The 17,910-nt window shown below is 48.6% G+C and overlaps 1 protein-coding gene across 1 annotated transcript in view; it reads right to left on the minus strand.

Annotated features, from left to right (window-relative positions):
- PITRM1 (pitrilysin metallopeptidase 1) overlaps positions 1-14,057 on the minus strand; it is a 43,681-nt gene extending 29,624 nt beyond the window's left edge. Inside the window, exons 1-7 of the mRNA XM_055331984.1 lie at positions 13,947-14,057; positions 10,099-10,198; positions 8,461-8,567; positions 7,789-7,940; positions 7,100-7,214; positions 6,929-7,025; positions 5,611-5,771 (exon numbers count right to left, since the gene is read on the minus strand). Of these exons, the coding sequence (XP_055187959.1) occupies positions 5,611-5,771; positions 6,929-7,025; positions 7,100-7,214; positions 7,789-7,940; positions 8,461-8,567; positions 10,099-10,198; positions 13,947-13,999 (785 nt within the window). The 5' untranslated portion in view covers positions 14,000-14,057. The remainder of the gene's footprint in view (positions 1-5,610; positions 5,772-6,928; positions 7,026-7,099; positions 7,215-7,788; positions 7,941-8,460; positions 8,568-10,098; positions 10,199-13,946) is intronic.
- Between the last annotated feature and the right edge of the window lie 3,853 nt (positions 14,058-17,910).

The following is a 17,910-nucleotide window of genomic DNA, read 5'->3' on the forward strand; positions in this document are numbered from 1 at the left end:
TGATAAAAAAACAAGATCCATTGATACGCTGCCTACAAGGGACTCATTTCAAACCTAAAGACACCTGCAGATTTAAAGAATGGAAAACATTTCTCATGCAAACAAAGTGAAAAGAAAGCTGGGGTAGCAATATTTACATTAGATGAAATAAACTTTAAAACAGACTGCAACAAAAGACAAAGGACGCAGGCAGCCCTGGTGGCTCAGTGGTTTAGCGCCGCCTTCAGCCCGGGGTGTGATCCTGGAGACCCAGGATCCAGTCCCACAGTCAGGCTCCCTGCATGGGGCCTGCTTCTCCCTCTGCCTGTGTCTCTGCCTCTATCTCTCTCTCTCTGTCTCTCGTGAATAAATAAATAAAATCTTAAAAAAAAAAAAAAAAGACAAAGGACGCTATATAATCATAAAAGGAACAATCCAACAATTACTAACACTAATACTTATGTACCCAGGCAGCCCGGGTGGCTCAGCGGTTTAGTGCCGCCTTCAGCCCAGGGCCTGATCTTGGAGACCTGGGATCGAGTCCCACATGGGGTTCTGTGCATGGAGCCTGCTTCTCCCTCTGCCGGTGTCTCTGCCTCTCTTTCTCTGTCTCTCATGAATAAATAAATAAAATCTTAAAAAAAATCTTAAAAAAGAAAATACTTATGCACCCAACATAGGAGCAGCCAAATACATAAAAAAGTTAAGAACCAGGGATCCCTGGGTGGCGCAGCAGTTTGGCGCCTGCCTTTGGCCCAGGGCGCGATCCTGGAGACCCGGGATCGAATCCCACGTCAGGCTCCCGGTGCATGGAGCCTGCTTCTCCCTCTGCCTGTGTCTCTGCCTCTCTCTCTCTCTCTCTCTATCATAAATAAATAAAAAAAATTAAAAAAAAAAGTTAAGAACAATTATAAAGGAACTTACAATAAGAAGACAATAACAGTAAGGGATTTTAACACCCCACTTACATCAATGAACAGATCATCTAAACAAGAAACCAACAAAGAAACAATGGCATTGAACGACACATTGTACCAGATGGACTTAAGCGATATGTTCAGAATACTCCATCCTAAAACAGAATACACATTCAAGTGCACACAGAACATTCTTCAGAGTAGGTCACATGTTAGGCCACAAATTCAAAAAGATCAAAGTCATACCATGCATCTTTTCTGACCACAACACTATGAAATTAGAAATCAACAGTAAGAAAAATGTCTGAAAGACCACAAATACACGGAGGTTAAACAACATTCTACTATCAATGAGTGAGTCAATCAAAAAATCAAAGAGGAAATTAAAAAAAAAAAAACACAAGGAAACAAATGAAAATGAAAACACAATAGTCCAAAATCTTTGGGATTCAGTAAAAGTGCTTGTTAAGAGAGAAGTTTATAGCAATACAGGCCTAACTCAAGAAGCAAGAAAAATCTCAACCTAAATTTACACCTACAGGACATAGAAAAATAACACGGAAAACCCCAAGCCAGCAGAAGGAAGGAAATAATAAAGATGAAAGCAGAAATATATGATATAGAAACTAAAAAAATACAACAGATGAAACCAGGAGCTGGTTCTTTGAAAAGAGCAACAAAATTGATTAACCTCTAGCCAGGATTAAAGAAAAAAAAAGGGGGGGGAAAGAGGACCTTAATAAACAAAAACACTAATAATAAAAGAGGAGAAACAACCACCAACACCACAGAAATACAAACATTTATAAAAGTATGTCATGAAAACTATATGCCAATAAATTGGACAACCTAGAAGAAATAGATAAATTCCTAGAAACATACAAAACTACCAAAACTGAATCAGGAAGAAATAGAAAATTTCAACAGACCTACAACCAGGAAAGAAATTGAATTAGCAATAAACTCCAAATAAATAAAAGTCCAGGACCAGTTTGGCTTCATAGGCGAATTCTACCAAACATTTAAAAGTGGAGTTAATAGCTATTCTTCTCAAGCTTTTCCAAAAAATACAGGAGGAAGAAAAACTTCCAAATTCATTCCATGAGGCCAATATTACCCTGATTTGAAGGGATATATGCACATACTCCTGTGTTTATAGCAACGTTATATACAATAGCTGAGATATGGAAGCAGCCCAAGTGTCCGTCGACAGACGACTGGACAAAGATGTGGTATATATAATGGAGCTGTACTCAGCCACAAGAGAATGAAATCTTGCCATTTGCAAGAACACGGATGGAGCTAGAGAACAGAATGCTAAGTGAAATTAAGTCAGAGGAAGGCAATTACTGTATGATTTCAATCATGTGGAATTTAGGATAACAAATGAGCAAAGGGGGAAAGAAAAACTGAAAAAAAAACGGTCTTAACTCTAGAGAACACTCTCATGGTTATTAGGGGGAAGGTGGTGGGTTGATGGGGGACATAGGTGATGGGGATCTTGACGAACATTGAATAACATATGCTAAGTGTTGAATTATGTTATTTTACACCTGAAACAAATATAACACTGTATGTTAATTACAGGAGAATTAAAAAAACAAACTTAAAAATGGAAGGTACGTTGGTGTGCCAGGGTGGCTCAGTTGGTTAAGTGTCCGACTTTGTCTCAGGTCAAGATCTCGGGGTCTCAGGATCTAGCCCCATGTTGGACTCCCTGCTCAGTGGGAAGTCAGCTTGTCCCTCTGCCCTTCCCCCGGCTAGCGCTAAGTGAAGAAAATCTTTAAAAAAACCAGAAAGTACACATATATATAGCACATCATAGCACAATAGTTCCCATGTTGAAATGAAGTTTGTATAGAACTATATTGCATTCACTGGTTTTTCTTTTGTTTTTTAAGATTTGAGAGGGTGTGCATGCTGCGTGCACCTGGGTAGGGGGGAGTGGGGGAGGAGGAGAGAATCCTGAAGCAGACTTCCTGCTGAGCAGGGAGCCCAATGTGGAGCTGGATTCCAGGACCCTGAAAACACGATCCCAACCTATGGCACTTCACCAACGAAGCCACCCAGGGGCCCCTGTTTACTTACCTAAACTAGAAAGACCAAATATTGGCTTTGATTTTTTTTTTTTAATAAGAAACACAACACAAATCATGTAAAAGTAATTAATTAAATGTAAATCTGCCGGAAGTTGCTCCTTATTTTAAATGTACTATATAAAGGGGTTTCAAAAATGAAGTAACTCATATGTTAAAATATTTGATGGTCTTAGCTACAGGAGTACAGTAACCCATCTATTACTGTCGAAGTAAGGAATTTCACAAAGTTCAATTTCAGGCTACAAATTTCAGATTATGTGTTTTTAGGACAACATATTTATCCATCTAGGGAAAAAGAGTACAATGACACTGATTTTTTTTTTTTTTAATAAGCTGTTTTCTGGGCTAAGACTCAGATACAGAAAACAGACTGGTGGCTGCCAGAGGCAGGGGGTGGACACAATGGGTAGGAGGGGTCCAAGCTTCCAGTTACATCATGGGCACATAACATACAGTATGGTGACTATGTTGAATAGTGTAGTGTATATTTAAAAGCTGCTAACAGATCTTAACAGTTCTCATCAGAAAAAGATATTTACAACTATGTGCAGTGATAGATGTTAACTGGACTTATTGTGGTGATCACTTCATGGCATATGCATGACCCAAATTGTTCTGTTGCACACCTACAACTCTGCAATATGTTGGTTATATCCCAAAAAAATAAACACATCTGATTTGGGGAACAAGTATCTTAAAGACCCTTCAAAATTTTCCACTCAGTGGCTCAGAGAGTGGCACTGCAATAACAAGTAGCACCCCTGGTGTCCATGGAGATGCTGATCTCTAAATGCCGGGCTCCACTTAGTCTCAGGACTCCTTGGAGAAAGAAGTAGCTACAGATCAGGAGCAGGATGAACCAGGATTTGGGGCAGGATACAGAAACTAGTTATTGAAAACTAAAGACACCATTAGATAAGATGAGCTTAAAGGAATTCCCTTGAATGACGGCTGAAACAATTTTAAGCATAAAAAAAAAATGAAGATCCTATTCAATTATATAATTTGAAGTATACACATATACAAAAAATATTTCTGGGGATCCCTGGGTGGCGCAGCGGTTTGGCGCCTGCCTTTGGCCCAGGGCGCGATCCTGGAGACCGGGGATCGAATCCCACATCGGGCTCCCGGTACATGGAGCCTGCTTCTCCCTCTGCCTGTGTCTCTGCCTCTCTCTCTCTCTGTGACTATCATAAATAAATAAAAATTTAAAAAACAAAACAAAACAAAAAAAAACAAAAAATATTTCTGTGAGATAACAATGGTATTAAAAATAAAGCATATGAAAGTAAAAGTAAAAAAGCTTCCTCTGTCACCATTGGAGGAGCTACTGCCACCATCTCCCTTTAAAATTGGACAGCCAAAGAAAAGAAGCCTGTCTCCGCCCTTCCCATTACAGTTGTACTTCAGGCTAACCCTCAGTCCCTACTGATGGGAGAAGCTCATGTTCACCCAAGTCCAGCTAATAAACATACAAGAAATTGAATTTGAGTGTGCGCATGCACATGCACACACACAGGGAGCAGGGATGGGGAAGGAGAGAGAGAATCTCAAGCAGACTCCCCACTGAGTGCACAGCTGAACACAGGACTTTATCTTAGGACCCTGAGATCATGACCTGAGCCAAAACCAAGAGCTGGAACTCTGAACGAAGTGAGCCACCAAGGTGTCCCCCAAAATTAAAGAATTCTTTAGAAAACTCTGCAAACTCTATTGGAATTGTTCCAGGCAGTGAACACACCAAACAATGAATAAGTAAATAAATCTAAGAACATTAACAGCTTGGTAAGAAACAGAATATTCACAGAATGCCAGGATACCAACCCTGCAGATGGCCTGTGTCTCCAGGGAGAAAAACAGAGCTTTACAAAATATATGCGCCTCATTTGGATTGAACATGTTATTTTGGGTACTACCAGGAAATCCAGATTTGGAATAATTAGTAGGTGCTTTCATGCAAGTATTTGAATATGGTATGATGTCATAAAATGTTTGTTTCAGGGTCCCGAATTTAAGTATTAGAGGTAGACCATTATGAGGACTGTCGTCTCCTTTATACTGGCAAAGGATATTATCTACGTGGTATGTCTATGAAGTTCATCATTCTATGCTCTATGGTTTTTCGTATGCTTCAAAGTTTTCATTATCAAAATTCAAATTTTTTTACATTTTAAATAATCTTGAAAATTTGATTTTCCATCAGCATTTTATTTATAAATACACACATTGGTGTTTTGTTATTAGTAACAGCTGAAACCAGCAAGTTCCCCAGTTTAGCCAGGGTAACTGCCATTTCTCGAGCACCTCAGGAGGGGGGACAGTCACCAGTACATCCATGTCCTACATCTTAAAGCTGAGGTACAGGGGGCTGACGGTGGCAGCATCCGGATCCTCCTTTAGGAGGCGCTGTCACTATCATGCTGGGCACAGAAAAGTTGCTGCTGTAGACATGCAGAATTAACGTCAATCCATTAAGGGAAGAATCCTCTAAATCTACGTAGCTCTTCACAAACAATCCTTTGCCAAATGTGAGAGAAGCCGTATCACTTAGTGTATGCACACCAGTATACTCTTCATCACCCACCATTAATTAAATGTCAAACGTGAAATATTACCTAGCATTACTGGGGTGATAATGGGTTGCATGGAACTGTTTAAGCTGCTCCCATGTGAGGTCTGGGATGCACAAGGGATCGCCCCCGGAGATCACGGAGTACGTGTGGTCAGGCAGGAGTCGGTTCTGAACGTGCTGCGAGAATATCCTCTCATTGTCAGTCTTCAAAGAAAAGAAAAGATATGTGTGTGAAAAATAACACCCACTGTTACAACACAGCAGATGAACCACACAGATGAACCACATTTTGGGAGTAACACCCTGAAATTTACACTGTCGCAGCAGTATACCAGGCGCTCCCAGCGGATCCTAACAAAGCACACAACTCACTCACAATTCCCGCACAGGACCCAGGGATCAGGGCTCTTGCCAGAGGGAAAACACTTTGCACTGTGCACGGGCCACCAATAGCTGCACAGCTGAGGGCCAGGGGAGAGACGTGCGGAACAAGGAAAGATGCGCAAGGACCCCTGCCCACGAGCTGTGGGGAGGGGTCCCAAGGGCTTCCAGAGCAAAAGCAGCCACTCTAACAGGAATTTCCAGGAGCTGGTGGAAGAAATTAAATCCTAATTGAGTATTCAAGGGTAAGGAAGCCCTATGGTGCAGCAAAGCAGCCCCACATGTAAAGGCAGGACTCCACAGTCAGAGGCGCTGGGAGGACGGGCCCCAGCACAGAGGTCCTCAAACTGCCTGGTCTCAGATCCTTCATGCTCCCCAGAATCAATGAGGCCCCCAAAGAGCTTTTGATGATGTGGGTTTCTTGACTGCACAGGAGTGTGTGTGCACACACATAATGTTTCTGTATTAGAAATTAAAAATCTGAGACCTTTAAAAAAGTTACTTATTCACTCATTATCTTAACCCATCACTACATGTTAACAATAGTTTTTGGAAACTATTTCTGAGACAAAGCTTTTGCACATTTTGCAAATCTCCTTGATGTCTGGCCTAATAAGAGACAGCTGGACTCTGATATATTTGTTTCTGTATCCGATCAACTATCACAAAACTCTTAACACAGGCCCGGGGAAACCGCACATGGGCCAGCGTGGGAAAAGAAGACAAGGTTTACCTCACGGACCTCCCGCAGACCCCAGGCCAGGCCCCCACCGCAGCTGGAGAGCTGTAGCTGCAACACTGGGAGCTGGGCCCTCTACCGTCCAGCTGCTGGTTCAACAAGCCCAGCAAACAACGTGAGATAACATCAACTGTCTTCCAGACCCAGGAACATTTCAATATCTCACACAGGAGGATCAGTGTTACACAGTTTTAAAAAGGAAAAAACAAAACAAAACAAAACAAAAAAACCCACAACTCACGAATACTCCCTTCATTTCATTAAAGACGACGCCTTTAAAGGTCAAGGGTGTCTGGGGGTCCCTTGGATTCTCATGTTCCAGTCGCCATCCTTCCTGCCTAAATAATGATAAGTAATTACACAGTGACAGGGACTCCAATACTAAAGTCTAAATCAATCAATCATTACGTACCAGAAATCCAGTTCCCGCAAGCATGGGAAAAAAACCGCATCCAAATACACAGACAGCAGATTCTGGAAGTCCTTGGGATTTTGTGTGGAAAATGGGTATAGAGTATAATCGCTAGCTGGGTGTAAATGAAAACAGTTTTAAAATTGGACAGATTCCCACAGGAATAGTCACGTCTACCACCTCCTACCCCTCTATGGTGAGCCCTTACTGCCCCTGGCATAGAGGGAGCACCCTGCTGCTACAGGCTGGCTGGGGCGGGCGGAACGGGCACAGCCAGCCATGACCTCACATGCCTGCAAAGACAGCCTCACCCAGATTGCTGACTTAACGCACTTGGGAACTGTGGGCCCCAGGGCACTTCTCTCACACCATCAGCCTACCCGCTGCCCCAGTTCCTAAAAGCCCAAACACCCCCCCTGCCACATTAACTTAATGCCACAGAGGTCAACTTTTATTGCAATGTTTCCAAAAGAGTATTATTTTGACATTTTCCAGAAAAACGTCAGGTGCCTCTTCCCTAAAACTATGGTTTTTATAATCTGACCACAATGCGGCTTTCCCAAAGGATTAAAGTTCTAGCAGCTTTCAACCAGACCAGAGAGTGGTGCGCGTGTTCCCGCCTACGGGCTGCCAAGCACCCCCACACCCAGTGGCCCCCGGCACAGCCCCAGCGCAGGAGGCCAGCTTACCTGTGAAGGCATTCATGAAAGTGGACAGCGACCGATTGAGCATCTTGAAGAAAGGATCTCTGCATGGGTATCTGTGAGAGCCGCACAGGACGGTGTGCTCCAGGATGTGCGGGACACCAGAGCTGTCCATGGGAGTGGTGCGGAACTGCACGCTGCAGGGAAACAAGAGGAGCCAGCAGGCGGGCTCAGGCGCACAGCTCGGCATCCAGGACTCCGCTCACCGCGGTTACTGGCCTTAACCCCTCCAGCCGCGTACCCTCGCACAAAAACAGTCTCTGACGACAACACAGAAGATCACTAACTCAGACCCCAAACTTTAACTATGTCGCTGAGGACATAAATTCACTTAAACTTTCCCTTGTTTTCAAGATATGGCCAATAAAAATAGAAGATGAGGGGATCCCTAAGTGGCTCAGTTTAGCTCCTGCCTCTGGCCCAGGGCATGGTCCTGGAGTCCCAGGATCGAGTCCTGCATCGGGCTCCCTGCATGGAGCCTGCTTCTCCCTCTGCCTGTGTCTCTGCCTCTCTCTCTCTCTCTCTCTCATGAATACAATAAAATCTTAAAAAAAAAAAAATAAAAGATGAGTAAACAAAGCCTTTAAACTAGCTGTGGCGTGGCAGGTGCCGTCAGTGGAAACAGTCAAGAGTGTGCATGCACAACGCCCCCCACACCTGAACAAGTTGTTGGTGTCTTCTCTGGCCAAGTGCAAGTATTTTGCACCTGTGCAGTCATGGCTGAGCTTCACTGCGGTCAGGGACAGTTCAGGAATGGCCGTCACCTGAATGAACGAGAAACATGTGAACAGCTAGTCAGATGGAAAGGCACTCGGACAGGCACGGGCACTGCACCGCAGGACCTGGTCTGCGTCACCAGGCAGCACCAGCACATCAGCAACACCTTTTTCAAACCCTAATCTTACAAACGAGCGAAGGCAGGCCTCGTGCTGACCATCCTACGCACCCTCTTTCTGAAGGCTTACCGTCTGCTAGACACTTTCTGAACAGTTCACGGGTAACTGTGGGGGGGGGGGTCCTCAGCCCCATTGGCAGAGGAAACCGTTGAGGCTCCGAGGAGCAGTCAGACGGGGAAGCAGACCCCACTCCTCACACCAGGCTGCCTGGGAGGGGTCCTGCTCTCACCCGCCAAGCCTGCTGTGTGGCTTCCTTTTTATACACGTCATTCCAGGACTGCCCACAATGGCCCCGCTGGGAGGGGACACTGGAGTGGGCCACAGCCCGGAACTGCAGGGTGCTTCGCCTGGTCTCTGCAGTTCTGAGGCGTCCCGAGGGGGGTGCTGGGGCTACCACCAGTTACCTGCTCCCAGTGGGAGGGTCCAAATCACTTCCAATAAGAACCAGCGCATCCTCACCCCAAGGACGGTCATCTCCTACCTACGTAAGCCTCACAAAGGTTCCGTGGCCGTTGGCACCACATCGTTTTAAGGGGCCTCTGCTTGGTTTACAAGCCGTTAAATTATCTAAGACTTTACCTTGCAAGAGATGATCAATGTATTTAAAATCAGTTGACACACGGAACTGTCTGCCTCCCCCACTCCTCAAACAAGGACCATGTTTTATGACAAGTTTCTACAACACTTGAAAAACGCAGTGAGGTCCTCCCTAACAGTCACTGTCGTACGTCCCAACCCCCCCACATGGCCTTCAGGGACTTCACACGTGCTCTCACCCACTGTCCTGAGGCCCCCCCCCCCCGCCGCAATGTCTGGAACTGCTGCCAGGGGTGCGTGCAGCTCTCGTCCTTCCACTTACACACCCCCTAGTTCTGCGTGAACCTGTCCTAGGCACCCCTCCCCTCCCATCGTCCTCTTGGTCTCTGCACTTCCGCCGTGCTGCGGCTACACTGGCACCCTCCTGGACTGAGAGCTGCCCGCCTCTTGAAGCTGTAGGAGTGTTACCCATCGCATGAAGCCAACTAGCCAATCCATGGTGTACACTACCTTTTGATTACATTAAAGAGAAAACATCACGAAGGTCCAGGAACACAATCTCTGTACCCAGATGGCTCCAAAATAAAGTTTTTGTGTGTGGAGCACACTTCCTAGCATGTGCTAGGAAGACGTGACCTGCACAGATGTGGGGCACTTTACTCAGCACAGTAACCAGTCAAGTGTGTGGACACACAAACATCAATGCGTGTGACTTCATTCTACAATCCAGAGACATGGGGCCTCAGGGGCTAGGTTCAGGGCAGGGACCAGGGATCTGTACGTATCCAAGAATCAGGAAATCTCTTCACTTGCACACTCTGCCCAGTTGAGCCCAAGGTGGAACAGGGTGAGCCCCACACACCTGGCTGACGGTGAAGCCGTGGATCTGCTCTCCCACCTTGTGCTGCTGGGCCCTCTCACAGGCGCTGCTGCCCCTCCTCCTCCATGCTCCGGGGCTGGCCCTGCTCCACGGGAGGAGAGGAACACAGGTTAGACGCTCCTGCAGGACAACTGTGTGGCTAAGTCAGCAACATCACAAAAACAGTTTCAAATGTTCAAATGATGAAGACATTTAAGCTGTACAACTTCCAAATAGACTCCAGAAAATTCATTTCCTGAATCTTTAGTAAAGTTCTTTCAATTCTTTTTTTTTTTTTTTTTAAGACTTCATTCCTGAGAAACAGAGAGAGAGGCAGAGACACAGGCAGAGGGAGAAGCAGGCTCCAAGCAGGGAGCCCGATGCGGGACTTGATCCCAGGACCCTGGGGTCACGGCCTGAGCTGAAGGCAGACGCTCAACAGCTGAGCCACTCAGGTGCCCAAGTTCTTTCAATTCTATGATCATTTTCACTACTCAGCTAAAGCTTCATATCAACTAATAACTGCATGTTGCAATTACATGCAAATGTTCATTAACTATAATTGTGATACCAACTTTCCTTACCCATATGAAAAACAGCTCTCACGTCAAAAGGACTTCTTCCATCTCAGTACACAGCATCTCTCTCTCTCTCTTTTTTTTAGTACACAGCATCTCGATAAACTACCATTATGCATCCACCAAATTGGTAAAAAGTAAGAAATCTAGCATTGCAGGAACTCCTGCGGTGTAACTGAGGTGTGCAAATAAGAACGATTCTGGAATAACATTTGGCATCATTTAAATGAGCAAGGATTCACCTCCACGTGTCCTGGAGAACTTGCCCTCATCACGTGGCAGCACACAGGCCTTGCGTTGGCACCATTCCTAGGAGTCCCAAACTCCACCAACCAGGACGTCCGTCCTCCGAATGGGTAGATTGTGGACTATTCAATAGATAAGCTTAGCCATAAGAATGGACGGAACAACCACTTGTAACAAAAATGTGGGTCGCATAACGCTAAGCCAAGACAAATACAAAGGACGGACCCAGTATCATCCCAAGTAGGTAACCTGTGTGGTAGGAATACACAGACCGTGAAAATATAAAGGAACGCCGACACTATGGGTGGAGCTGGACAGGGTGACGCTAAGACCATAGGACGTCGCTCATGTGGAACGAGAAATGAGCAAAGGGAAAAGAGGCAGATGAAGAAACCGACTCTTAACCACAGAGAACTACTGATGTCCCCAGTGGGGAGGAGGGGGAGAGGGTCTGTGGACCCAGGGACTCTGGAGCTCCATCTCCCGTGCACAGATCTACGGAGAAAAGCAAGGGATGAACCAGGAGCCAGGGCCCATCTGAGGGGCATGCAGGGAGGCTCCCCATCTGTCAGGGCTCACCTTACTCTGGGTGACAGGGACGCTATCTTTAAGAATTTTTCTCTCAACTGTATTATATGCTTTACAGAATTTTCTACGTTACTATATGTCACAAAAATACTTCTTTTGAAGGAAACACAGAAAAGGAACGAAAGCCACTGAGCCAGTCGCTGTCAGACCACGGGAGCAACACGGTCCTAATTCTAAAGCTGGCCACATCCGGAAAGAAAGAGGATGTTCAGATGTGTTTACGCTCAAGAACACAAGTCCCCGAAGCACGTACTCAGGCTGAAAATGCAGAAACGCCCGAGGCACGGGGGCTTCCCTAGGTACTCAGCCCCGCCAGGGCACCTGCTGCCCCGCCAGGGCACCGGCACAGCAGTAAACAGGCTCCTGCGAACCAGCCTGAGACAAAACCGACCTGTGGACGCGGGAGCGCCACCGTTGTTGAAGGTTGGACTCCATCGCTCTTTACAAGAACCTAGTCATTTAGACAAACTTCAATTTCCAGGAGCTCCGATGCACCGAGCGAGCGTCAGGTGTCCAGAGGACTCCCTGCTCCCCACAAACAGGGCGGTCAGGTCACGTTCATGAGAACCACAGGCCCGCAGCAGCTGCTGTAATCACGCAGGAAGATCCACATCTAGGCCCACCCGCACTGCGCCCCCCAGGCTGGGCTCGCCTGACCTCCCAGGGGCCCGGGGCGCCTCGCCTGACCGGCTTCACCCACGCGCTGTTCTGGCTGCCGCTCCCAACGCCGACCAGGCACAGGAACCCCCTTCCTCTGGCAGGGGAGTCCCTGGGAGGGGGACCGCTGCGCCTCCATCACCCAGGCTCTGCAAAGCTCCCCGGGCGAGGGGGCCTGGGGTCCGGGCTCCCCCAGGAGACGGGTGTCGGGGTCTCAGGGTCCCCCAGGAGAGGGCCATGAGGGTCTCAGGGTCCCCGGCCGAGGGCTGTCAGGGTCTCCAGGTCCAGGCTCCCGCAGGAGAGGGCTGTCGGGGTCCTGGGATCCCCGGGTGAGGTGTGCTGGGGCCTGGGCTCCTCCAGGCGAGGACCGTTTGGGCCTGGGGTCCTTAAGCTCCCTTAGGAGAGGGGTGTCAGGGTCCAGGCTCCCAGGGTCTGGCCTCCCCCAGGCGAGGACTGTCGGGGTCTTGGACCCCCTGGGTCAGGGCTGTTGGGGTCCGGGGTCCCAGGGCTCCCTCAGGAGAGGGCTGTCGGGGTCTGGGCTCCACGGGTCCAGGCTCCCCAGGTGAGGGCTCCCCAGGTTCGGGCTGTCGGGGTCTGGGGTCCCAAGGCTCCCTTAGGCGAGGGCTGTTGGGGTCTGGGCTCCCTGGGTGAGGGCTCCCCGAGCCCAGGCTGTTGGGTCCGGGGTCCGGCCTTCCCCAGGCGAGGGCTGTCAGGGTCTGGGGTCCCAGGGCTCCCCAGGTGAGGGCTGTCAGGGTCTGGCCTCCCCCAGGTCAGGGCTGTCGGGGTCCCCAGGTGAGGGCTCCCCGGGTCAGGGCTATCGGGGTCCAGGCTCCCCCGGCCCAGGCTGTCGAGGTCCCCAGGTGAGGGCTGTCGGGGTCTCGGGTTCCCCGGGTCCGGGGTGTCGGGGTCCCCAGGTGAGGGCTGTCGGGGTCTCGGGTCCCTCGGGTCCGGGCTGTCGGGGTCCCCAGGTGAGGGCTCCCCAGGTGAGGGCTGTCGGGGTCCAGGCTCCCCGGGCCCGGTCTGTCGGGGTCCCCAGGTGAGGGCTGTCGGGGTCCAGGCTCCCCGGGCCCGGGCTGTCGGGGTCCCCAGGTGAGGGCTGTCGGGGTCTCGGGTCCCCCGGGTCCGGGCTGTCGGGGTCCCCAGGTGAGGGCTGTCGGGGTCCCCAGGTGAGGGCTGTCGGGGTCCCCAGGTGAGGGCTGTCGGGGTCCAGGCTCCCCGGGCCCGGGCTGTCGGGGTCCCCAGGTGAGGGCTGTCGGGGTCTCGGGTCCCGCGGGTCCGGGCTGTCGGGGTCCCCAGGCTGTCGGGGTCCCCAGGTGAGGGCTGTCGGGGTCCAGGCTCCCCGGGCCCGGTCTGTCGGGGTCCCCAGGTGAGGGCTGTCGGGGTCCAGGCTCCCCGGGCCCGGGCTGTCGGGGTCCCCAGGTGAGGGCTGTCGGGGTCTCGGGTCCCCCGGGTCCGGGCTGTCGGGGTCCCCAGGCTGTCGGGGTCCCCAGGTGAGGGCTGTCGGGGTCCAGGCTCCCCGGGCCCGGGCTGTCGGGGTCCCCAGGTGAGGGCTGTCGGGGTCTCGGGTCCCCCGGGTCCGGGCTGTCGGGGTCCCCAGGCTGTCGGGGTCCCCAGGTGAGGGCTGTCGGGGTCCAGGCTCCCCGGGCCCGGGCTGTCGGGGTCCGGGGGCCCCAGGGCACGGAGCTGCGGCGCGGCACCGCGAGGCCGGGACGAGACCGCGGAGCCGCCCGGGTAACCCCGCGGCCGGGGCCGCCGCCTCCCGCCCGCCGGCCCGCGCCTCACCCGCCGCTCCGCCGCCTCAGGAAGCCCGGCGCCCTCCCGCCGCAGCGCCACATGGTTGGTGACCCACGTCAGGGTCGCGGCCGCGGCTCCGCTTATCCGTACTCACGGCGCGGGGGTGTGACGCGCACGGCGACGCCGTCCCCAATAGGCTGGCGAGGAAGGGGGCGGGACTCGCCCAGGTGGGCGGGGCGACGGGGGGCGGAGCGTCGCGGCCTCCGAGCGTCGGCGCCCGGCGGGGGCGGGGCTCTCGAGCGGAGCCCGGGGCAGGCGAGGACGTGCGTGGGGAGGGACGGGCGCTGGGGGCGGGGCCTGTGAGGGCGAGGGGCGGGGCCTGTGAGGGCGAGGGGCGGGGCGTGCGCAGGGAGGGGCGGGGCCCCGCAAGTGGAGTGTGTGGCACAGGTGTGGGGCTGACTCAGGCCGGCCAAGTGAGCTGCCTGTCCTGCTCGTAGGGGCATTGGTCTCCTGGGGGAGGTCGTGCACCTGCACCCGTGGGTGCTCACAGCTCTGTCTGCAGGTAGTTAAGTGACAGTAAAGGATGTCCAGCGGGGGCCCACCTGGTGCCTCAGCCCCTGACTATAGGGCTTTGTAGAAATGGTCCGAGGACCGCACCATGGGTCAGCACACCATGATGTCACGCTCTTTATGAATGGTCCGCTCAGTGTGTCCCCAGGGAACCGCGGGACAGCACCTGCACAGGTGCTCACCGCCTTCCCCACCTGCATCTCACGTCTGGGAAGACTCCGCACTTCTGCGTTGTCCGAAGTACCCACGTGCCCTTCTGGAGCAGCAGAGCCAGGCTTCAGCGGGGCAGGTCGTGCGTGTGGGCCTGCGCACCTGGGGTCAGTTAGCCTCACCTGCGTGCTGCAGCGGCGGGGAGAAGTCCTGCCCCACCTCTGTCTGCAGATCCTCAGGGCCAGATCCTCAGAGAGATCTCTCTCTCCCTCATTTCTTTCCCCCCTGGCCCCTCTCAAATATCCCTGCCATCACTTCTGGGCTCTAAAGAAAAACTTCTAAGTCGCAATGGAGAGGGTCACCAAACACACCAAAGCCTCCAAAAAACCTCTCCAGGGTGCCATGTATTCTGCTGGTAAACCCAGTAGCTCTTTATCCAGAGAAGAAAACAGGGAAACCAGAACAAACAGAGGTGATGATAGGAAGCCACTAATACAAACACACTCCGCGTGTAAAACTTTCTTCCTTGGAGAATCTGGGTGGTAAATGTTACTGAGTCACCACGGCATCTCTGTGATCCTGCGGGACGGTTGGGTATCATTAACACTATAACACTACTGACAGTGTTTAGGGAAATGAGTGCTGGGAAGTTAGAGTATTTTGATCTCTCTGAAGAATGGATGCTATATAAATCCAGTAATTGCCACTTACTGATATCTTCCCACAGCATACAGCCCCGTTGATGGCTACCTACCTGCCCACACACACACACAGTAATTTATAAATAATTATTTTGAATTGCACCCAATATAATTTTAACACTTGTATGTCATCTTGACTTATATTAAAAATCATTGCAATTCTTTAAAGAATTGTCTATACAATATCCTATGTTTCAAAAACACATCCAATGTCATAACGAAACTGTTTTAGTAAGATGAGCATTGATCAGAAGAGGGGCTGTCTGGGATGTAGAAGAGCAACGGAATGAATATTTGAGGCTTACGGATGGGATTATATCTCCCCAAAAAGATATGTTGTGACCTCATTTAAAAGGATCTCTGTAGAGGGTATCAAATTGGAAGGTAGGCATTAGGATAGGCATCTAATCCAAGATGAGCAGTTTCCTCATAGAAAGGGGATATTTGGGCCCCCTGGCATGAAGAGGAGGCCGTGTGAAAATGAAGGCAAAGATCAAGGTGACACTTCTATACACCAAAGTGCACCAAGAGTTGTTGGCATGCCAGAAGCTCCCAGAGAAGCATGGAGCAGATTCCCCCACATAGCCTCAGAAGGAACCAATCTAAAAAAAATCTAAAAAAAAAAAAAAAAAAAAGAAGGAACCAATCTGCCGACACCTTGATCTCCAACTTGCAGCCTCTAGGACTATGAGACAGTGAATTTCTGTTGTTCTAAATCATCTGGTTTGTGGTATTTTGCAATGGCCGCTCCAGCCATCTGAATAAGACAGAAAAGTCAAGGTCCTTCCACCTCCCAAAGAAAAGTACAAAGTCTTCAACTGCATGTGTTGTTTCCCGGGATTGCATGTCATTGGCATAAATGCATACTTTTTGGAAATCCTTTACTCCTGAGTCTATCATAAACCACAAGTGATGGTTGTTAGAACTGCAAGATAAGGGATTAGCTCAGTGCTTCCACATTTAAAATGATAAATTGTAGAAATATGTAAAATGTCAACAAACACTGCTAATAACATGGAATAAGGCAAAAGATCCCCCTACTGAAACCTAGGATCCAATCCTAGTGCTCATTCACTGCTTTTCATTCAACAAACATTTATTGTATGTCACTTATTTGCCAACTTGAACTCTGCCACCTTGAGTTTGAACAAAAGCCTTTCATCTCTCTGTAGAATTCATAAAAATAAACCTGTGATTTTCTGCATGTTGACTTTCAACCCTGAGATTCCAAGTTGTGTGATCTTGGGTCTTAACTGTGATGTTGGTACAGTATTGACTCCATCCTTGAGCTTTATTTCTTCTGTGTCTTTAAAGACCCATTAAGAAATTCACATTAATTTGACAGATTTTGGTTTCATTTCTGCTTCTAGGCATGTTCTCTGATATTCACCTTTGGTGGAGATAAGCTCTTCCTTTGAACGCAGTTTGACTTCAGATGTTTTGAAAAGTTGTTTCAGAAAATACATGATGTTGTTGAGATTCCTCTTGGTTAAGCCAATAATAATAATAATAATTTTTAAAATATCTTACAAATTTATATATACATATATGAAAAAAAATCCAGGATTAATCAGAATTACAGAAAAAGTACACTAAAATAACAATGGATATTATTTTATCTATTAGATGTGATGATTTGATAAAATTTAAGGCCAGTGAGGCTAATGAAGTTACAGGGATCAGGTGCTTTTATGCTCCAAGTACTAATGTGCTACTCTCTCTATGTATTACCTTTTGGAAAGCACTTTGGCGCTACTTATACAAACTTTAAGTGAGCATACTCTTTCAGAAAAAAATTCACTTCTTATGAAAAATTACCCTATAGCTCCATTCTCACAAGGGCACAATGCTGGGTAAGATGTTCTCTGCAGCATTTTCAACTACTGTTGTTTGAACTACTGCTGTTCTCTGCAGCATTTTCAACTACTTTCAACAGCAAATATTGAACAGCATTAATGTCTACCAAGAAGACTTTTCTTTAATAAAATATATGATACTCATATAACTAAATACTACACAGATACTAAAATAGTGATATTTTAATAATTTAATAATAAATTATTAATAATAATTTAATAATAAAATAGTGAAAAATTACCCTATAGCTCCATTCTCACAAGGGCACAATGCTGGGTAAGATGTTCTCTGCAGTATTTTCAACTACTGTTGTTCAACTACTGCTGTTCTCTGCAGCATTTTCAACTACTTTCAACAGCAAATATTGAACAGCATTAATGTCTACCAAGAAGACTTTTCTTTAATAAAATATATGATACTCATATAACTAAATACTACACAGATACTAAAATAGTGATATGCATTATTTTTCATATATATATAACACAAATTAATAAGGAAAAAAGCTAAATGGGGCTAAAACTCTTGGAATAGGATAAGTCGAAAGGAAATGATAGTTACGGACCTAACATATCATTTTTTTAAAAAGATTTTATTCATGAGTGACATAGAGAGAGGCAGAGACATAGGCAGAGGGAGAAGCAGGCTCCCTGCAGGACCCTGGGGTCATGCCCTGAGCCAAAGGCAGACGCTCAACCACTGAGCCACCCAGGTGTCCCCGCTAACATAATATT

The sequence above is a fragment of the Nyctereutes procyonoides genome, unplaced genomic scaffold, assembly GCF_905146905.1.
Source record: "Nyctereutes procyonoides isolate TBG_1078 unplaced genomic scaffold, NYPRO_anot_genome, whole genome shotgun sequence".
NCBI lineage: Eukaryota > Metazoa > Chordata > Mammalia > Carnivora > Canidae > Nyctereutes > Nyctereutes procyonoides.